This window comes from Phyllostomus hastatus, unplaced genomic scaffold (assembly GCF_019186645.2).
Source record: "Phyllostomus hastatus isolate PE091 unplaced genomic scaffold, TTU_PhHast_1.1 phas_contig_37, whole genome shotgun sequence".
Lineage (NCBI taxonomy): Eukaryota > Metazoa > Chordata > Mammalia > Chiroptera > Phyllostomidae > Phyllostomus > Phyllostomus hastatus.
In genome coordinates, this window is record NW_025333867.1 from 4540415 (window position 1) to 4563463 (window position 23049).

At 36.5% G+C, this 23049-nt stretch overlaps 1 protein-coding gene across 1 annotated transcript; it reads right to left on the reverse strand.

Annotated features, from left to right (window-relative positions):
• EEF1E1 (eukaryotic translation elongation factor 1 epsilon 1) lies at window positions 1-22647 on the reverse strand. The gene is made up of 4 exons (XM_045841711.1): window positions 22535-22647; window positions 16793-16993; window positions 8188-8283; window positions 1-631 (listed from the first exon to the last, which is right to left on the reverse strand). Exons 1-4 carry the CDS (start codon window positions 22616-22618, stop codon window positions 491-493), a joined length of 522 nt encoding a protein of 173 aa, XP_045697667.1. The 5' UTR covers window positions 22619-22647; the 3' UTR covers window positions 1-490.
• Between the last annotated feature and the right edge of the window lie 402 nt (window positions 22648-23049).

Sequence of the window (23049 nt, forward strand, 5' to 3'; positions counted from 1 at the left end):
TTTTTTCAACCACCTTTACTGGTTCACATAAATATTTGAAAACAAATACATGTGTCTTCTCTTTTTATCCATGGCACAATTTATTATAGATCTTAATAAACAAAGTACTGTAAATATTTATAAGGGGCAAATGAATTTTAAAATATGAAAGAGGTCAATAAATAGCCATAGAGGTCAACCATTAAAGGGACTATTTTTTTTTAATTAAGCCACTGATTTCAACTTTTATTAAAATAAATTTCATATAAAAACATGGTAATTTATAACTTGATCTTAACTCAAGTTTTGACAGCAGTTGAATTTTTACATTAAAAAATTGCAAAATTTCAACTCAAGAACAAAACATTCAGAACAAGTTTAAACTGTGAAAATTTTATCAACTTCAGCAAATAAAGAATTACGGTGTATCAGTTCACATTAGTCCTCTGGTCCAGTATACACTTTCCATTTAAAATATGTCTAATCACTCTTCTGTACAACTGGGTAGCTTCTAGTGGGAATTAGTATATAGTCTGTTCTTGATGAAGACAACACTAGACAGGTGTTGCCTGATGCCTGGATAATGCTGAATGTGACAAAACCAGCGAGACACATTAAGATATTTTTCCTTTTCTTGAACTGTCAGGTCAACCTAAGTAGAGATTAAACACACACACACACACAACACAAATATTATATAAGCAAAACTATTAATATCATCTGAATAGGACATAGAAATTGGGAGGAAAAAACCCCAGTTCTCAAAGCCAACATGTTCAGATAGGAGTGAAAAATTTCAGACACTGGAAGAGCTATCCATTTGTTTAATGCCTTTATTTTCAGTTCAAAACTGAATGTGCTTTCTAGGGAAATCAAGTTTTCAACAAATGCCAATTTTACATTAACACAGGATCTGGAAGCCCAAAGAGTTTATTTTTTACTTTATTGTAAAGGAAAATAGGAGAAAGGGAATAGCTTTCAAAACACTAAGACATGGTCTTATCTAATATGTTTGTGCAAACCTAAAAAAAGAAAGGTTTAGTGGCATCTAACATACTTAGCAAGGGAACACTATGTAAACTCATATATATGTGAGTACAGATACTTAAGGTATCTGGTGTATGTACATATGAACCACTGCTTCCTTTCTGTTAAACCCTGGGGAAAAACTTCACTCAAGAAAACAATCAGCCATATAATTTTAAGTGAATATTGCTTAATACAAGAAGAGAGGGCTATTTCCACTGGCAAATTCCTCAGATGAACAACAGACATTCTAAATTCTGTTTGCAATAAAGCTGAACTCAACTTTATTTTCAGTGGATGAAACAGTTCACAGAATATACTATCAGGCTACAAGAATGCCCAGAGATTTGCTTGGAAAAGATGCAATAAAAACAGTTGTTGCCAATCATTTCACTGGGCTCAAAATCCAAAATAGGCTTTTGTCTAAGACAAATCTTAGTTTGGAATCACGAAGAATTGTCTGGTAAAGAGAAAATCAGTAGGGCAGTAACAAATAGTCATGACCATGTAAATGCAGCGCAGTTCCTGCTCCTGTTGTTAATTCAACATTTATTTAATGGCTATAGCAAGTGTCTATAAAACATACAGAGATGCTTACACAAAGAAAAATACTTCAGTCACCCTCATGTGGTCAAACCCACTAGCAGCCTGCTTGTTGGAAGGCACTTTCAGTGAGATGGACGTCTTATCACTGCTCAGAATTTAGCATATACATACTTGTGCTTATGGACAAATACTGTTAAGTTACTGGGTCAAGAAAACTGAAGGATAAATCACTCTAGTATGTAATAATTATTACAGAATACAAAATAACATTAGCAACAAAAAGATAGACACACAGTATTTTCTCAGCAAATGTTTAAGTGAACTCCTATTTCCATTTTATATTTACTATGAACCCATTTAAAAAGAAAAATTAATTCAAGTTACCCTGCCTTCCTCTTTGCCTTTATGACAGCAGGATACTATTGTTTCAGTATTTGATCTTTTAACATTATCTTTGGTGGTCTGAACTATTTCTGAAAGCCCCGTTTACTTAAATTATTAGCAATGAGAGTCTCACTGCTTCTGTTACATAAAAATTTAAGTTTTGGGTTTAAGTCCCACATGAAAGCAGCTATAGCAAATTGTAAGAAATATTCATTTAAGGGGGTGTAAGGTTCATTTAGCTATCAGATAAATGCTTCTATAACTGTTTCACCCACAATACAGTTAGTCATGGCAGGAGATAAAAAAATTGGTCAAGAATGTCTTTTTTATGCAAAAGGTACCTTTTATTAAACAAGAATTCATGTCTTCACATGTAAAGAATTATGTTATTCCTGTCTGGTGTGCTGTACACATTTAAACAACCATTGTGGAATAAACTAAACATCAGTCTATATTTCAAAAGGTAAGATATTTTATAAAAGAGCTTTTTTGTTCTTTTTCTAAATCTTTACCATATGTGAACTTCACCAGTGATTTTGAAAGAAAATGTTAAAAGTTTTTAAAAAAGATCAACCACTAGTAAACATAGCTGCAAATCTAACAAGAAACGTGGGTGAGTTCTCTAAATAAATAAATTCAAAATCAACTTTAGAAAACCTCATTACTGATAGTTAAAGAAAACAGAAAAACATGTTTTACTCCAACATGATTTTATGACCATTCACATCTGACCATTCTCTTATAATTTAGCTTCTCCAGAACATTCTTTTATGAAGTCTCCATGCAGCCATTTTTGTGAGATGTTATTTTTCAGAATTAATTAAATGCACTGAGAAGAAAGCATTTCCAAAAAAAGAAGTACTAATGCTTGTTTGATCTACTTTGAAGTTGGTCACTGAGATTTTGAAGCAGGGTAAAAAGGGCAATGTATATTTACTGTTTATATTTTAGAACAGTGTCTGCTATCAGGGGGCTAGCATATGCTGTTACCAGGCTTATTATTGAAAATAACAAACTATACCATTCCACAAAATCATTATTCTTCACTTAAAAATTTCATGTTTAGAGTCTCTAGTGTAAAGATTATAACAGACCCACTGTATAAAATAATTGTTATTCCAAGACCTTCTTGAATTTCATCTACCATTTTCCTATTTATCCTAATAATCTTTAACTAGATGATCTATTTCAGAGAATATAAATTTGTTCATTTTCCCTCAGAAAACTTTGCTAGAAATACACAGAGCTTTTCTACAACGTTCAAGTTACCACTTAACCTACTTTTAGTTTAAACTTCGGAGCTTGTTCTTGAATCTGAGAAAATGACTGACCTTGACTTGTTATCTTTGCTACTTTTTTTGGTAGACAATCTGTTTCAGAACTTACTGTAAACAAACAACACCAAACTTAGTCTTTTTAGAACTTTTTGGATGGGGTCCCCCTCAACTATTTCACTTACAATGTTGGCTTTCTCTCACTCTTTTTTAGTGGACTAGTCTGGGTCCCCTCCCCCACTTTGTACACAGGAAACACAATCCAATTGTTCTAGTTCCCACTTCCTGCTTCTCATTGGTCTGCATGCCAGTGTGTCTACAGTGATGCTTGGCTCTTTCTCCTTAACCATTCCTTTTTTCTTTCTACTGGCACTCTATAACTAGTTTGAACTTTAAAGCCAAACAGATAATATTCTTAGTAATTTTCCAGGAAGACATGTGAGAAGCACTTGGAGGACCATTGCCGATCAGGGTGAAACGCTGGTTTGCTACCTTTCCAACTGGCACCATGCTGCCTTTGGGGCACGTGTTATGGATTGAGTCCTGGACTGCTCGGCAGCTCTTTCTTTTCTTTCTAAAACAATGACCTATCTCCATCAGTGTTCTGAACTTCAAAACAAATGGATTTCAGTTGATAAGAATCTTATATTCAAGCAGCACATAACCTTACAAAGGATTTTAACAATCTTGAGTAACAGTCTGTTCAGAGACTGCTATCTACTAGTGAAATCAGTTTAAGAAAGCAATGAGTCAGTGTTATGATAATAAACAGCCACACTAACTGGCAGTTTAACAAAGGAAGAACAACATAATACTCCTTAGAGGGAATTTAGAAAGACCAGATCTTATAATTAGAGTATGTCGGCCACAACTAAAATCGGGTTCACACTGAAACAAAATACAGTAGGATTATTTGAAGACTTGAAGGTTCCCTGACTGCTATTTTGTACACTGCACTGATTACATTTTAAGTATTTAATAACATGAACAAATACTTGAAAGAAGGAGGGCAAAAATAAATATACTGCCAAAGCAAACAGCACAGAAAACTGTGTGATGAATATGAGCAGGTAGCCGATCTGAGCTTCACATCTACTCTGCCTGAATTTAATACCTAGTAATCATTTTGTTCTCATCGGGGTATATTTACATCTAACTCAACAGGGATGTCACTTAACACCACAGTGCAGTTCTGTCACAGTACAGGTTATATAGTCTGTGAGGCGTGTTCCTTGAGAAAGTGTTTGTTTTCCCCCCATGTTCTTTGTCTGCACTTGGACCAGGTTGAGATGCTTTGGTTATAAACTCATTTTATGAACCCAAAAGGATGGCTAACTTACAATTATGTTTTTAAAAAGAAAAGCATAATATCCTTCATCATAATATCCTAGACACTACATATAAAGAGGATATACACTTCAAAATAGGAACTATAGATAGGTACAGATCATTAAGTATTGTCAGTGGAACCTTCATTTTAACATGCAGCATTGAAACACTTCTAACCTGATTGAAAATCAAATGTCTTGGGAGGCAGCCAGACTCATAATTAAATAACTCTGCAGCTGGTATTATGAGTATTTTGCATTATGGAAACTTGACCTTGTTCACTCTTCTGGCAAAGAAATTCCACACAAGCCCCCTCCTGTTCAGAGTATTTCCTTTCCCTACTGCATGACCAGCATGAGCCCAAAGATAGAAAAATGTAAATTTATACTTGGTTTGTAAGAGCTACTCATCTTCATTATCATCTTTTTTTTTTTTTAATTAGATGGGAGAAATGCTCGCCTTCTTAACGACAGCTTGGTGCTAAATGAAGCCAGGCCTTTCGAGGGCCCTCACAGGCCTTCCTCAGCTTGTGAGAGGCATCACGTAGTTAGAGATGATATTTCTCTAACATTAACTTTAAAATTAAGTAATGCCACATTTAAATGTTTTTAAGATGTAAGTATGTTGTTGTTTTTAGATATAAATTATCCTTGTTTCCCTCTATAAGGTGGCTTTATTCACAGCACTGTGGTCTCACTCAAATCAAGTTATAGATTTCCCCAAGTTGAAAGACTTCTGGGTTTGCACCAGGAGAAAGATAGATACCTTAATAGCAAGCAAGCTCTTTACCTGAAGGCTTTTTGCACTTCAAAATGAGATTTTTTTTTAAAAAAGCTACTAAAATATTTTGAATCAGAATGGAATCAAGAGGCTGGTGTGATCAAAGTATTTCAGCTCTACTTAAACTGTCTTGACATTTAAATATGATTACTTTAGATTTAATTATATTGAAGCATATAACTAAATATTATACTTCCACTATAAAGTTATACAACCTAAAATAGGAATATAAAGAGGAAAAGATTGCTAAATATTGCTAATCTCAACTAGCACTTAGCTGTACAAGGCACTGTGTTAGCAGCTGGGAGAGGTACAAAGGGAAATATGACATGATTCACCTCAATCTCCTTATTGCCCTTTAAATTGAGTCATTCCTTTTATGTGCAGGGAACATCCATGCTGCTTTATTCCTGTTGGACCAGTGTAATTATCAATAGCCTCACTTTCACTAAAAAAACGCATTGTTTTAGATGATAGATCATATGGCCATCCTACTTAAAAGCAATATTTAAAGTCAAGCTTATCATAAGTTTTGCAAAACAATAAAAATTCCCTTGGAGAGCCAAAGTCATCCAAATTCAAAGATATTTTTCTGACAATTTCACCATTCTACATTCTAATTTTCTCTATATGCCTCTTTAACCGATCTCACAATATTCTAATCAGAAATTAGCATTAGATTCCACTTTCTCTTACTCATTAATTGCTTTCATGTAAAATAGTCTTCTCTCTTCAATATGATCAAAAGTTGCTTGAAAATAGTTTTATACTTCTTTTGTGTCCCTCCAGTATAGTATAATGGTGTACAAATATGAAATGTTACAACTTCTAACTCAAACAATTTATAATTTAAAAGAGAAATTTTCTAAGACTTACAGTAAAAAATAAAACAAGCCAGAGCTAAGGTAGTCTGTGAGGTGCATAAAGAAATGGACAAAGAGCACTTGAATATGCTTTAGGAGCCCAAGAAGACTTCCCCAAGGAAATTAGTGCTCGAACTGAGTGACACCTGAAATACAGATGAATTTGGGAGGAAAATAAGAGCTGGGCCAAGCATCAAAAGAGAGGGACAGCACAAGAACACTGAGCAGGAATAGCCAAGGCAGAGGAGACATATGGCTGACAGAGAGGCGTGTGGGGAGAATAATGACAACGAGGCCAGCAAGGGAGGCAGGGTCACATGACGAAGGGTCTCCTATCCCAGGCAGTGAGGAGCTACTTACGTATTTTGAGAAAGACACATTCATAAGAAAAACTGCCCCAGTGGCAATAAAGATGGACCGTAAGAGACGAGACTGGTGGCGGGAGGACATTTCAATAGCCCAGACTGAAGATAATGAATTCTGGAACGAGGGCCAAGTCATCTAGGATCATAGCAAGAGACACACAGGAAAGGCATCCACAAAGTGGAAACAAGACCTCACTGACTGAATGCGTGAGGTGCGCAATACAGAAAAACACGTGAGTTCTTATTTTTCCACAGGGGGAAGACAGGTGTTGAGAGGAGGTTTTAGGTACAGATCTAAGTACAAACTCTGGGCCAAACTGCCTGGTTTCCAGACCTGGTTTTGCTGTTTACTTGGGTGATCACAAAGCAGACATTTGAGCTAATGCCTCAATTACTTCATCTGTACAATGGGGATGATAGCAGTGTCTATCTCACAGGTAGTTATAAGGATTAAATGAGTTAACATTTATAAAGCATACAGAATACAGCCTATATTTTGGTGCCATATAATTGTTTGTAAATAAATTTAAGATAGGAAACAGTTTAATGTAAAGAGATTGACCAGATACAGGGAAAAATTGAGGATACGAGAAAGAAAAGATGTAAAATTTGGGACCAGATCCAGAGAGTGGGCAGAGGGTAGAGGGGGAATTGAGGTCAGAGGCCAGATGAATGAATGGATTAGCTGAGGAAAAAAGCAAGATGATTCTTTCTGAGGCCAGAAAAAGGAGACACAATGAATGAGGATGTGCACATAGGCACAGCTGGAAGGTGAATGTATTCATAGGCTGGCCTCTATTTTCCAGCTGAATAAGGGATGGGAGGCTCTTCGATAATGACCGAAGATAGAGGGGCAGGCAGGAGCTTGAGCAAAGTGTTAAAGGTCTGGCTTTGTGCCTGGGTTTGAGCAAAGTGTTAAAGGTCTGGCTTTGTGCCTGGGAGGAATAAAAGAGCTGATCAGTGTAACAGCCCTGCTGAAACTAGTATAAATTTGCAGTGGTATCAGTCTGTAGAGTTGTAATATCTCCAACAGAACTCAGCCTGGATATAGTATTGAAGGCATTTATTTAGACTGACTGAGAGTTGGGGATTTATAGGGAAATGGTGGTGAATATACAGAGGAGCAAAGAAGCTGAAGATGCTATAATAAAAGGGTATAGTCGAAGTTTCACAAAAGTGGATCTAGGTTGGATGGGGAAGAAAGTATATAGATTAAAAAAAGGGAAGGGGTTACGGGGAAGAAAGTATATAGCTTAAAAAAAGAGAAGGGGGTTACTTCAGATAATGATGGGATTTAGGGAGTAAGAGATTGGGACTCAAGGATAAGAACTCGCATAGAAGATGGGGTGATGGAATTAAGATGGAGAGGTGGGGTCCAGGTGATAATGAGGATCAAGTCCAAAAGGTGGCAAGAGAAGTAGTTGCAAAGAACAGAAGAACAGCAATCAAGCAGGTCAAGGAAGAGAAAGCAACTATGCTTGATGGACACATGGAAGGAATATCTGCATAAAGTTCTTTGTGTAAAAATTACTGCTTTCATTTTTATTTGATAAACTGAAAATTGAAACTTGATTTAAATTCAAGACAAAAAAATCATCTGAACATTACAGAAAAAAAGCTGATAGTTATTCAAATACTCACTATGAAGCGATGGAGTCCATAGTATAATAGGATATCTGCTAAGGTAAAATTATATCCTGTAAGGTAGACTTTATCTTCAAGATATGAATTAAGATCCTAGAAAAAAAGAAACAAATATTTATTTAAAAAACAGTAATACTAAAGTTAACTACCATATCACTTGACTTTAAAACATTTAGAAGGCTATTAGAAAATAGAATATTGACATTTAGTTTAACAAATTATCTTTGACATTAATAAATTCAGATTCATTAAAAATCACAAATCATATAGTAATCACCTCATTTAAAAAATAGAGAAAATAATTTTAGTGTTATTTTAAAAAAATAAGAAAACATTAAAAATGATATTTAAAGTGATCATTTCAAACTCCCAATTTTATTTGTTTGGGGGGGGGGGTGGAACATTTTGTAAATCATGCTCATGTTAGATTTATTTTTTCCATTAAAGTATAAAAAGCTTCCTCAAAAATTTCTAACCCTTAAGAGAATTATAGTTTATTGGCTTGCATTTTTATACATAATATTTTTTAAATTTTAATTGCAGTAGAATAATACATAAGATTTACCATCTTAACCACTTTTAACTGTATAATTCAGTACATGTTAAGGGTATTCACACTGTTGTGCAACCAATCTTCAGAATTTTGTCATCTTGCAAAACAAAAACTCTATTAAAAACTACCCATTTCTCCCTCACCCCAGGCCCTGGCAACTGCCATTCTTCTGTTTCCATGAATTGGACTACTTCGGATACAGCATGTAAGTGGAATCAAATTATTTGGCATATGCAACTAGCTTATTTCACTTAGTATGTGTTCTTCCTGATTCACTCATGTTGTAGCATGTGTCAGAATTTCCATCCCCTTTAAGGCTGAAAATTATTCCACTGTATGGATACACCACACTTTGTTTATCCATTCATCTGTCAATGGACACTTGTGTTGTTTTCATTGCTTGACTGCTGTGAGTAATAATGCTATGAACATGGGTGTACATTTATTTGTCTGAGACCCAGTTTGGGTATACAAATATATCTGCAAGTGGAATAACTGGATCATATGGTAATTGTATTTTTTAAAATTAATTTATTTATTTTTAGAAAGAGGGGAAAGGAGGGAGAGAAACATCCCCTGTGTGAGAGATGCATTGATCAGTTGCCTCTAGTACTCCCCCAGCTGGGGGCCTGGCCCGCAACCCAGCCATGTGCCCTTGACTGGAAATTGAACCAGCAACCTTTTGGTTCACAGACTGGCACTCAATCCATTGAGCCACACCAGCCAGGGCTGGTAATTGTATTCTTAATGTTTTGAGCAAAACCTGTACTTTTTTATTTTAGCTGTACCATTTTATATTCTCAATAATGCACAAGTTTTATAATTTCTCCATACCCTTATCAACATTGTTATTTTCTGTATTTTGGTACTCGCCAACTTAATGCATGTGAGATGATTATCTTATTGTGGTTTTGATTTACATTTACCTAATTATTATTAATGTTGAGCATCTTTTCATATGCTTCTTAGCTTTGTATATCTTATCTGAAGAAATGCCTACTCAGGTCCTTTGTTCATTTTTTCATTGGGTTCATAGTTTTTCTTGGTTGAATTGCAGTTCTTTATACAGGGTCTGGTGCAAATAACGCCCATTTTTTATTACAAAACCTTTTATTACAAAATCATAAGCATGTAATTCTGTAACATAACATCACACTCAAGCACACCATATGACATTTTAGTGAAATGTTCAAATTAAAACTATAAATTATCATACCCATATTATTACCCTACCAACCACACTGAAGCAGGCCTTACTTCTGCCAGACCCTGTATATTCTTTGTTTTAACCCTTTAATAGATATGTAATTTGCAAATATTTTCTCCCATTCCATGGGTTGCTTCTTCACTCTGTTGATTGTGTCTGTTGATGAACAAAAGTTTTAAATTTTGATATAGTCCAGAATTTTTATGTTTGATGGCTGTGCTTTGGTTCAATCCAAGAAATCACTGTCACATCAAATGATGTGACATTTTCTGCTATGTTTTCTTCTAAGAGTTTTAGTGTTAAGTCTATGTTTAGGACTTTCCATTTTGAGTTAATTTTTATGTATTGTGTATGGTAAGGGTTAAATTCATTCTTTTGCAAATGGATATCTAATTTTTCTAACACCTCAAAGACCCCAGTTTTAAACACCATTTAAAGCTACACAAAGTTCTATCATTTGTCCTCTAGACAATTATCAATTTTTAAAAGGTTAAATATAACCCTGGCTGGCGTAGCTCAGTGGATTGAGTGCAGGCTGTGAACCAAAGTGTCGCAGGTTCGATTCCCAGTCAGGGTACATGCCTGGGTTGCAGGCCATGTACCCCAGCAACCGCACATTGATGTCTCTCTCTCTCTCTCCCTCCCTTCCCTCTCTAAAAATAAATACATAAAATCTTTAAAAAATGTATTAAAAAAGGTTAAATATATACAAAAGTTCATTTAACATCATTACAGAAAAAAAATACTAATATGCACTGAGCTCTCTAAATAACCAATAGGTACTGTGAAGGAAAAAATATTAAAGTACATGTTAAAAAAATAATATAAAACATCGTAAAAGGTCCTAATCTAATGCGCAGTATTGTCTGAAATATCAGCATGAATAAATCAATTAATTTCCTGAGAAAAGAAAAACTCTAGATTAAAAAAATATGAATATTTTGGTCCCTTTCAGATTTAATATATAATTTAATGGCACAGGAATTTATGTTCACTTACCTTTAAATTAAATAAGACAAAATGTCTGTATAAACTTTAGAGAAAAGTTTGTAAGTAAGTTATGTGAATTATCGTCAGATAGTCTCACAGACTCCTCTAAAGACTAGTTGTAAAATGCTGCCTAGCAGACAATAGCATTTATTCTGGAAAAATTTCTTAAACTGTAGACACAGCATTTTGTTTTCTTAAATCACATTCCAAATGTCTGGCACACAGTGGTTCAGCTATCAGTAAATGTTACCAAAATTGAATTTAATCTCTTTAAATTCACCACACCTTCATTTACAGACAGTAATTTTCAAAATGCCATAAGACTATGGACTGCTAGGGGTGTTACAGATGAGGGCATAAAGAAATGTGGACATAAATAAGGAGATTAAAATCTGGGTAGGAGGGGTAAAATTAAGAGCTACCACTTAAATTCTATATAATCTGTTGAATGGAGATCATTTCTCTCCAAACGTCTTCCAGTAAAGCAACTTTGATAATGTATAAAAATAAAATAAAAATATCTTCATTTAATTCTAAGAAGCATTTTAAAATAAGGTCTGAAACAATAATTTAACACTCCTTAATGTAGTGTACATATTCTTAAAGTAAAATCTATATAACTGTTTTCTTTATACAGACCCTTAAGGTTAACTGAAGTAAAAAAATTATGATTAGGTAATATTTTTCTGATTAGTGACTTTAATGTCTTCCACTTATTTCCTTTTTTTCTTACAAGTCTTTCTGATGTTATCACCAAACTTTTAGAAAAATTATTTCCCCTTATAGAGTTCCACCTGATTTTTCTTTTTCTCATCTCATATTGAAAAAGAAATATAAAATACATATCCTCCATCTAGATTCAACATCTAGTGTTTTGCAATGCCTGTTGTTTGAAATTACATATTACCTTAATTATGAGTCATTTAAATTCAGAATTGTGGTTTCAGTAATGAAATGTAACTCTAGAGTAACAATTAACCCTTTCATAATATCCTAATAGCAAGAATTTAAAAAATAATAAAAAAATAATAGCCCAGTCTAAAATGGACAAATACATCCATATAAGCAATTTTTTTAAATAATGAAAATGCTCATAAGCATTATGAAAAAATGCCAAAGATTAATAATTTTACAAAGAACACAAAATAAACTTATTTGTTCAATTTTTGGTTTATTTGTTTTGGCAATGAAACTAGGGTGGTGAAGGAAAAACAGGGTAATATCCGTGTCAGCAAGGGTTTGTGGAAGGTAACCCTCACATACCACCAAACTGTAAAAACACATTTTTCTGGAGGACAAATGAGCAGCATATCCTTAAAAATGTACATAGTTTTGGCTCAGCAATTTCCCCTGCAGGAATTAACTAAGGAAACAAATGAGAAAGTGTTAAAACATTTAGCAGTAATCTAGTACAACTACATAGGGATAGACTATTTAAATTCTGGTCCAACTATATGATGGAATATTAACAGGTTATCAAAAAAGATAGTAAAAGTGAATATTTATGGACATGTAAAGACGTTCACAGAACACTGTCAGTAAAAAAAATAAAATAAGTTAGTGTTCAGTAACTGCCAATTTTAAAAATAAAACATATGTATATGTGAAAAGAAAAAGTATGGAACACTAAAGGGATTCAAAAAATATTTGATGACTGAACATAAATGTTATGTAACAGTTCTCTCTTGTTGGAACTACAAATGCCTGAGATTCCTTCTATTTTCTTATTTATATTTCCTAATTCTATAATAAATATTTAATAAATATCTAATAATATCTAATGTCTTTACTATCGTAAAATACCAAAAAGCAAAGCAAAAAAGAATATAACAACCCTTTCTAATCTGTGCTCATATGGCCAAAAATCACATTGCAGCCCACCATCTATATATTGTCTCTCCCCTGGTCCAAGTTCTGTTAAAGCAGGGACTGTGTCTGATGGTTAGGTTCGCTGTACCACTAGCTCCTAGAACTGTATCTGACACATCATTACAGGTGCAGATGAACAAACAGTGGCAGAGCAAGGACCACAACCGAGATCTCCCAGTTCCTCATACATTTCAAAAACAATAATAGTTCCAGTCAGATTGTCACAACTGAAATTTCAGATAATGAGATTTACATATCCCGGATACATTTTAGTAGAATTACTTTTTATGTTCCTAATAGCAAATCTAGCCTTTGACCTTAAAACCCCAATTCAATGAAATCCTGTTCCTATCTCTCAGAATTAAGTACTTTATTACTATCTTTTTTGGGAAGAAAACTATAAGAGATAGTTACAATTATTTTTTATTTGCCTGAAATCTCACATTCACTTAGAAGGAAGACTTGCTTATTCCCCTCTGGAAATGCTGTGGAGCATGGCAGGGGGCAGCAGGAAGGGTTGGCATGAATGTTAAGAATGAATAGTTACCATGACAGGCCTATGAAGGAACAGGCCTGAAATTTATTTTCTACCAGTTCTAACGATAGTACCTATCAAGAACATAGTTTAAAGCATTTTCCCCAGAGTGATAAACGAAAAACTTTCAGTACTATAAAATCTTCTTGTACAACTTATATGACCAATTTATATGACAATGGAAGTAAAATTAGGAGACAGAATAAAATTGGAGGTTCCTGCAATGATATTTGGTTGTCTGGGTAATCTCTAAGATTCCTTTAAATGTTAAACTTTTAGAAATTTTTCTTAATTTGCTTTATTTTTATAAAAATAATTAACAAAAATAGGACTTCTGGCCAAGGTGGAGGCGGAGGTAGGCACACTGTGCCTCCTCACACAACCAAAAGAAGGACAATAACAACTTAGAAACAAATTAAAAACTAGAACTGACCGAAAATTGAACTGTATGGAAGTCCCACAACCAAGGAGTTAAAATAGACACATTCATCCAGACTGGTAACAGGGGTGGAGTCAGGCGGCTGGGTACAGAGGGGTCGCCCCCCCCCCCCCCAAAGTGGTGGCACTGGGTGCGCAAGGCAGCAGCTAACAAACACCTGGTGTGCAAGATGGCAGCGGATGGACCCTGGGCGTGCAGACAGCGGCTGGCAGACCCCGGGCGCAGGGTGGCAACGGGCAGATCAAGCAAGGCGGTGATAGTGAAGCAGGGCACGGCGTGCAAGGTGGCTGGCTGATCGGGCTGTCCCACACTCGTGCACAGATAAACCAGGCAAAACTGGGGAGCGAGACATACCACACAACGCAGGGTCACAACTCGGGGAAATAAAGCCTTAAAATACCGTTTGAAAACACCTGTGGGAGTTGAGGTGCCAGGAGAGACTCCAAGCCTCACAGGAGAGTTCACTGGAGAGACCCACAGGGTCCTAGAATGTGCACAAGCCCACTCACACAGAAATCAGCACCAGAAACACCCAGTTTGCTTGGGAGAAGTGGCAGAAGGGACTGAAATCTGACAGAGAATGGAGCAAGCACCATTGTTCCCTCTCGGACCCCGCCCCCACATACAGCATCACAACCCAGCCATGTGGGTTGTCCTACCCTGGTGAACACCTAAGGCTCTGCCCCTCATATATAACAGGTGGGACAAGACAAAAAAAAATGGCCCAAACAGAAGAACAGATCAAAGCTGCATAGCAAATATAACTTAAGTGACTATTAGATGCACAGTTCAAAACACTGGTGATCAGGATGCTCACAGAATTGGTTGAATTTGGTTGCAAATCACATGAAAAAATGAAGGCTACAATAAGTGAAATGAAGGAAAATGCACAGGGAACCAATAGTGATGGGATGGAAACTGGGACTCAAATCAATGGAGTGGACCAGAAGGAAGAAACAACCAAACAGAAAAGAAGGAAGAAACAAGAATTCAAAAAAATGAGGAGAGGCTTAGGAAGCTCCAGGACATCTTTAAATGATCCAACATCCGAATTACAGGGGTACCAGAAGGGGAAGAAGAAGAGCAACAAGTGGAAAGTTATTTCAACAAATAATAAAGGAGAACTTCCCCAATCTGGCAAAGGAAATAGACTTCCAGGAAGTCCAGGAAGCTCAGAGAGTCCCAAAGAAGTTGGACCCAAGGAGGAACACACCAAGGCACATCATAATTACATTAGCCAAGGTAAAAATGAAGGAGAGAATCCTTGAAGCAGCAAGAGACAAGGGGACAGTTACCTACAAAGGAGTTCCTATCAAACTGTCAGCTGATTTCTCAAAAGAGACCTTACAGGCAAAAAGGGGCTGGAAAGAAGTATTCCAAGTCATGAAAGGCAAGGACCTACATCTAAGATTGCTCTATCTAGCAAAGGTTTCCTTTAGAATGGAAGGGCAGATAAAGTGCTTCTCAGATAAGGTCAAGTTAAAGGAGTTCATCATCACCAAGCCCTTGTTACATGAAATGTTAAAGGGACTTATCTAAGAAAAAGAAGATAAAAAACATGTGTGGTAAAATGACAGCAAACTCACAATTATTAACAACCACACCTAAAAGAAAAACAAAAGCAAACAACTAGAACAGGAATGGAACCACAGAAATGGAGATCACATGGAAGGTTAGCAACAGGAGAGTGGGAGGAGGAGAGAGGGGGAAAAGGTATGGAGAATAAGTAGCATAGATGGTAGGTAAAAAATAGACAGGGGCAGGGCAAGAATAGTATGGGAAATGTAGAAACTAAAGAACTTATGACACATGGTCATGAACTAATGGGGGAGAATGTGGGTGGGAGAGGGTGTACAGGGTGTACAGGGTGTACAGGGAGAGGGGAATGAGGGGGGAAAATGGGACAAATATAATAGTATAATCAATAAAATATATTAAAAAATAATTAACAAAAATAATTTCATTTGGAATGTTTTCCATTCTTGGTGACTCTGGAACCACATTCAGTTTCTATTTTATATCAATATAGTCTTTTATTCTAATGTGATTTCTTCAGAAAGAAAATATAAATCCTAATGCATTAAGTCAAGGGAAGGAAATGTGGGCTTTCTTATATCAATCTTGACAGTTTTTTCTAAACTATAATCCCCAAAGATTCTGATTCCCCCCTGTCTTTGAGAACGTAGTTTATCGATTAGGAAATCACAGTTGCCCAGCGGAAAAATAAACATTAAGCCATCACATTATTAAAAAAAAAAAATCTAGCCCTGGCTGGTGTGGCTCAGTGGATTTAGTGCCAGCCTGAGAACCATAGAGTCACCAGGGCGATGCCAAGTCAGGGCACATGCCTGGGTTGTGGGCCAGGACCCCAGCAGGGAGCATGCAAGAGGCAACGACACATTGATGTTTTTCTCCCTCTCTTTCTCCTTCCCTTCCCTGCTCTCTAAAAATAAATAAATCAATCTTTTTTTTTTTAAGATTTTATTTATTTATTTTTAGAGAGGGAAGGGAGGGAGAAAGAGAGAGAGAGAGAAACATCAATGTGCGGTTGCTGGGGGCCGTGGCCTGCAACCCAGGCATGTGCCCTGACTAGGAATCGAACCTGCAATGCTTTGGTTTGCAGCCCGAGCTCAATCCACTGAGCTACGCCAGCCAAGGCTAAATAAATAAATCTTAAAAAAAAATCTTACCAAGCTATAATTATTGACTACGATAAGTTATATAAAGGAAAAGTACAGGATGCCATATGATGAAAGAAGAGGATATAGAACAAGGAACGGCACTTGTTTGAAAGAAAGGTAGTCAAGGTTTTTGAGAAAGGGGTATCCAAGCTGAGATCTGAAGGTGTAAGGCTGGCAGAGTCTGTTCAGGCAAAGGTAATAACAAGTACAAGCTGCCCTGGGGCAGAAGGAAATGAGGGCCTATAGCTTCACTACTGTATCTCAGGCAAGAGAGAGTCTTGTTATTAATAGTTCATTCATTTCAGCCTATAAAGAGAAGTCACAATACCTTCAACAGAATGCGGATATCATCTTTATTGGAGTTTCCATCTACTCGAGTTACTCTGTATTCTAACCATTGTTGAACTATTGCTTTTTCTTCTGCAGTGCTGCCAAGCAAATACTCTTTGTTGGCTTGCTTGACTAGATGAGCTGCTATAGTAGTCAATCCTGTTAGACTTGGACCATTGTTTGTTTGAAGAACTGGAATCTTAAAAAGAAAAAGAAGTTCTTCAGGTAACTTTTAAAAACAAATACTATCACAACTGCAATTCTAAGTAACTGCCAAATCTCCCAACTGTTTTTCAAATACTCTTAAGATTTTACTTTAAGATACTAAATTACATACTACATTATGTAAATAAGTCAGGAACATGGCAGCTATCTAATTTATATTTGATAATAGATGATGATGAAACTGGTAGTAACATTATAAAAATCAATAATACTGTATGTACAAAAAGAGAAAATGAAAATCATAGTAGCATGCATTAATTTCAATCAAGTTTACCCATATCCTATTTTATTTTAGCAAAGTGAACATATACTTAAATAAACCCACCTTCTGTAATAACAAAAACAAGGTTTTAGTAACACTGAGTTCATACTGATATACTGGATGGGCCAGAAAGTTGTTTAGCTTTTTCCATACGATAATTCTAGTAGTGCTTAGTTGTCTTTAACTTCATTCAAAACAATTTTGTTAGATTGTATTGTGACAGCTGTCATATCAGTAAGCATTAAAAAAACTTATCAAAATTGGTGAATTTTTGTGTAGTCATTTTAATACTGAAGATGAAAGAAAACATGCAACATTTTTTGGCATATTATGCTTTATTATTTCAAGAAAGGTAAAAATGCAACTGAATTACAAAAAAAGATTTGTGTAGTATATGGCGAAGATGCTGTGACTGATAGAACATGTCAAAAGTGGTTTGGGAAGTTTCTTGGTACTATTGACATTTTGGCCAAATAATTCTTTGCTCTGGGGCTGTCTTATGTATTGTAAGATGTTTAGCGCAGCACCCCTGGCCTCTTCTCACTAGAAGCCAATAGCTGAAGATAGCCAACATACTCAAAATATCCAAATCAATAAAGTTATCAGTGAAAACGAAAAATGTCTTTTAAAATTTTACGGAAAAAAATAAGTAGACTTTTTGGCCAACCCAATAGTTAGAACCACCAAATGGGATCTAGGCCGGTTTTAATGATACGTGATCTAATATAATTACCTATCTCATTAATTAGGTATGGACTGTGACAGTGATTTTGTTGTCATGGACTGCATATTCATCCATTTTGGAGACATTCGCTCTAAATGTTGGCCCATATTTCATATTTAAAAAAAAAAGTATAAAATATAATTGGGGTTACTGATAATAAAGTCTGGGCTTTAGGTAATCATCTGAAAAATACTGCTACTTTTCATGTTTCCCCTATAATAACAGCAACGGTCAGATCATAAAAAATTGCTGACTGATATAAATGTTCTTGATATACAACTTAGTGAAGCACTGTAAGAAATTAAAAGAAAATGCAAAGTATCATCCAAGGGGGAGACCAATCATTATAAGTAACAAGAATACAATCTAAATGACCTATGCAAATCAAAAAAGCATATATTCTTGGGAAGACTGCTGCTCTTTTCAGCCATGAAATAGTATCTTATATTTATTTGTCTAGTGATTTACACTTTTGAGGACACTCTCATATCTAGGTCAACAGGACTCTGTGATATATATGGGGAGATTAACATTTCATGGCTACAGAGGCAAAGGTTACTCACTGAAAGGTAAAGGAAGTAACTACTTTCCACTTCTTCACCTACTACTAAAGTTCGGATGGAGTGAAAAATTATAAGTGGATTTTTATCTGCATGAGGGGTTGGTACCTTAAATCTCCACATGGTCAACAGTATTTCTCATTCACTATTTAGCTCCTTGAATTCTCACTTTTGCCTTCACAATCAAATAAAATTACTATCTGTAAGATAATCGATAACTTCCTTAAAAATGTACTAAAGGAAAATAATAGGGAACCCTTTGGAGTTGTTGGTAATGTTCTATTCCCTTGCCTATGTGGTTATCTGGGTGTATTCACTTTGTGGTAACCCACTGAGATTTATATGTTTTTCTGAATGTGTGTTAATCTTGGAAGGAAGGAAGGCAAGGAGAGAAGGAGGGAAGCTAGGAGGGAGGGAGTAAGGGTACAGAGGGGAGGGGAGGAGAAGGGAGGGGAGATGAGGGGACCAATGAACTTGCAACTGTGAGTATGTGTGGGAGCCGGGTGGGGGGAGAATTCTAAAAAGAATTATTAGTAAAAATAAATTATGTATAACCACAAAACACTAACTCAGAAAGGCTCCCAGTTATCTTCTCATCTAGTCATTATCATTACATCTTCTAAGATAAGTAATCTCATCCTCATTTTACAGATAAAGAACCAAGGTCAGCAGGAATGGCAGAGTCAAGTTTAAATAAAATACAATTGGCTCCAAAGTCCATTCTGTTTTCTTTACACAGACTATAGTATAGAAATCTTACACAGTTGCAACCATGGGAAACATACTATTTCCATATTCATTTTAGGGTTCCATGATTTTCAAGTAATCACTAAAAAAAAAGATTTTACTTATCTTTAGAGAGAGTAGGGAGGGAGAAAGAGAGGGAGAGAAACATTGGTCACTAGCCTCCCAACCAGTGGGCCAGGCCCTCAACCCAGGCATATGCCCTGACTAGGAATTGAACCTGCAGTCTTTCACTTTGCTAGACAATGCTCAACTAACTGAATCATGTTGGTAAGGGCCGATAAATCACTTTTAATGTCTACATAAGTAATATTCTAATGTGCTGATGTACTGTGATTTAATGAACCATTTTCCTAGAGCGGGACTTCTGAACTGTTTTCAATTTTTTAATCACCATCGGTAATGCTGCAGAGAATACCTAATTGCTGGCTTACTGCTGTCAACTGTCTTCCAAAAACAAAAACAAACAAACACAAAAAAACCCCACTGAATATTATCAGATGTCCTCATCTCTTCTCCAAACCCATAAATAGAAACCTTCAATAGCTGTTCTTCACCCCCGACAATACCCTGAATTCCAAAGCCTTCACAATTGGGCCTCGAAGTATAATTTTGGGTTTACCTTACATTGCATCACCACCATATTCCTCTACTCGTTGCCCCAAACTTCTCAATCTTCCATAATTTATTGGTCTTACACAACTTAAAAACCAACTTTTCTGTGAGGTTTACAAACCCATTCTTATAGTCAGAATTAACTTTCTTCTCCAACCCCCTAAACAATGCTTACCGCCATTTAGTAAACATTCTGTTCTGCTTTAAATTAGCTGCCAATGACTGCTTCTTATACTAGATAGTAAGATCCCTCAAGGCAAGTCTCATCTCTGAGTGATGTTTTCTAAAAAATATAAACCAAACTAGTGAATACTGGTTGAACAGAAGGAATCAGCATGAGGCCTGAGGAAAAAGCAAAAGCAGGTCACTTTGGCTCAGATGTCTACTCTGCCATCAGTCACTGGGCAGCTGATCTTAAGCAAGTTGTGGACCCATTGTAGACTTCAGTTTAACTTATGTGTAAGAACTACAATACATTGCTTTTAAGACAAGATTTTAACAGGGGTGAAATGAAGAACATAAAATAAACACCATTCGGAAAAAAATCTCAAGGAGGCAAAAAATGTGTGTGTATGTATATATATATAAATATAGATATATATATCTATATATATCCATATTTTTGGACCATAAGACGCACGTAGGTTTTAGAGAAAAATAGGAAAAAAATTTTTGAAGCAAAAAAATGTGGTAAAATATTTAATAACATAAATAACATAATAGTTCACCAATGTAAATGTAAACAGAACTCAACAGCAGCATTAATAACCATTATTCCTCCCAAATTGGGGGGGGGGGGGTTGCATCTTACAGTCAGAAAAATACAGTAGTTACGTACTATGTTATGATGTTCTGGTCAATGACAGATTGCATACACAATGGTGGTCCCATAAGATAGTAATGAAGCTAAAAAATTCCTGTCGCTAGTGATATTATAGCTATCATCAATAGAGGAATGTTTATGGTGATTTATCTGCTTCCAAGCAAATCTATTATGAAAACAATAAAAACCATGTAAACCACCATGGACATATTTCTGAAAAGAGTGACTCTTCATCAAGAAGAGCCTCAGGCGAATCCTTCAGGAGATGTTCCAGAAAGGGGATTGATACCATAGGAGATGACAGCTCTATCTGCGTTATTGTCCCAGAAGACCTTCCAGTGGGACAAGACGTGTAAGTGGAAGGCGGTGATACTGCTCATCCTGACCCTGTTTGGGCCTAGGCTAATGTGTGTGTTTATGTCTTAGTTTTTAACACAAACGTTTAAAAAGTAAAAAAAATAAAATAAAAAATTTTAAAATAGAAAAAATCTTATAGAATAGGAAAGAAAAAGTATTTTTGGAAGCTGTATGTCTGTATTTTAAGTTAAGTGTTCCTATGAGCCAAAGGTTTTTAAAAATTTAAGTTTATAATGTAAAAAATTACAGTAACCTAAGATTAATTTATTATTGAAGATATTTTTTCTTATAAATCTAACGTAGCCTAAGTGTACAGTGTTTATAAATTCTACACAAGTATACACTAATCTCCTAGGCCCTCACATTCATGCACCACTAACTCACTGACTCAGAGCAACTTCCAGTCCTGCAAGCTCCATTCAGGTAAATGCCCTACACAGGTGTACCATTAAAAAAAAATCTTTTATACCATATCTTTACTTTTCTATGGTTAGAGAGACAAATACTTACCATTATATTCCAATTGCCTACAGTACAGAAACATGCTGTACAGGTTTGTAGCCTAACAGCAATAGCCCATAGGATGTAGCCCAGGTGTGTAGTAGGCTATAAATAAATCTAGGTTTGTGTGTCACTCCATCACGTTCTCCCAAGGATGAAATCGCCTAGCCAGGCATAATCTCTGAAGGTATCCCCACCATTAAGCAATGCAGCCTGTACATACAAAGTTATCTTCACACATATTGCTCTATATTCCCTCAACAGCAAATAACGATCTTTATAAAACACAACCATCCTTCAATGCCTTGAGAAATCTTGGTCCTTATACCTCACCAGTCAAGCTCCTAGTTTTTCTCTTTCATTCTCTGCACGTCGCATACTGAAATTGATACACAGGCCTCAGAAAAGCCTTCCCTGAATCTTCCAGGTTGGGCTAAGATCTTTGTGTTCTCTAAACCGTTTACGCTTCAATGTAACTATTCAGTATTGTAATGAAAATAGCTGCAATGTTTGTCTACCCAGCTAAAAATGCAAGCTTCCCGAGAAGGAGAGTGCCAGGCCCAGCACAGTACTGACTACTAGGCACTCTGTTAGCTCTCTGGAGTAGCTGTGTAATAATGAATGAAAGGTACTCGTTTAGTAACTGTCACTGAACGCAAACGCAGAACCTCCAGGTTGATCTATCTTTGAGGACCTTCTTCTTTTTTCTCGGAATAGGATAAGAATTTACCAGAAGAAAATGTTCCCTGTTCCCTCTCCGGGACCTAGGACTGCAGGAAGAGGCCCAGAGGCTCCAGCCCGCCCCGCGGCGCCGACACGTGGGGCCGCAACCTCACTCTGTCCGCCTCTGCCGGCCAGCCGGTCCTACCAGTGCTCAGCAGGCACCGCTACCCACAGCTCTTCCCCTCCACGCCCCTTCTGCTTCTCACCTGGCGCTCGCCCTGAGCACTGTATTTGTTTCCTTTACTCAGCCCCAGGGACTTCTCCAGCAGCGCCAATTCAGCGGCCGCCATCTTCCGGTCTGAGCTGCCGGCAGGGGCGGAACCAGGATAGCAAGGCTCTCTGGCATTGGCGGAGAGAAAAGGCCCGCCCTCAAAACTCTCTGGCTATTGGCTGAACGAGGGCGTGGAAGGCGGGCCTGAGCGCACGAGGCGGAGCCGAGGGAAGGGAAAGGGCGTGTTGTGAGACAGGTGTAGGGGTGATGGTTTGGTGTTCAGAAATCGTGGAGCTCTTGAGGCTGTACCTGCAGAGGCAGGCTTTGGTTGCCCCAATAGACTGACTTTAACTACTTACAAACGGCAGGCTGTTGGCTTGACTGCTAGTTAACTAACAGATTTATACATAATTGGAACCGAAATTTACCTTAGTTTGGCTGAGGAATCTGAATTTGAACGATCGAAGAGTTCACAATCTGTTAGGTGCTTCCAACATACAGCACTATCCA

Excerpts from the sequence above, each read along its gene's own strand:
- EEF1E1 (XM_045841711.1), bottom strand. The coding sequence starts at position 22,618 with ATGGCGGCCGCTGAATTGGCGCTGCTGGAGAAGTCCCTGGGGCTGAGT. Across the intron at positions 16,994-22,534 it reads GTGCTCAGGGCGAGCGCCAG|ATTCCAGTTCTTCAAACAAA; the intron begins GTGAGAAGCAGA and ends TTTCTTTTTAAG. Across the intron at positions 8,284-16,792 it reads ATATCCGCATTCTGTTGAAG|GATCTTAATTCATATCTTGA; the intron begins GTATTGTGACTT and ends CTTTTTTTCTAG.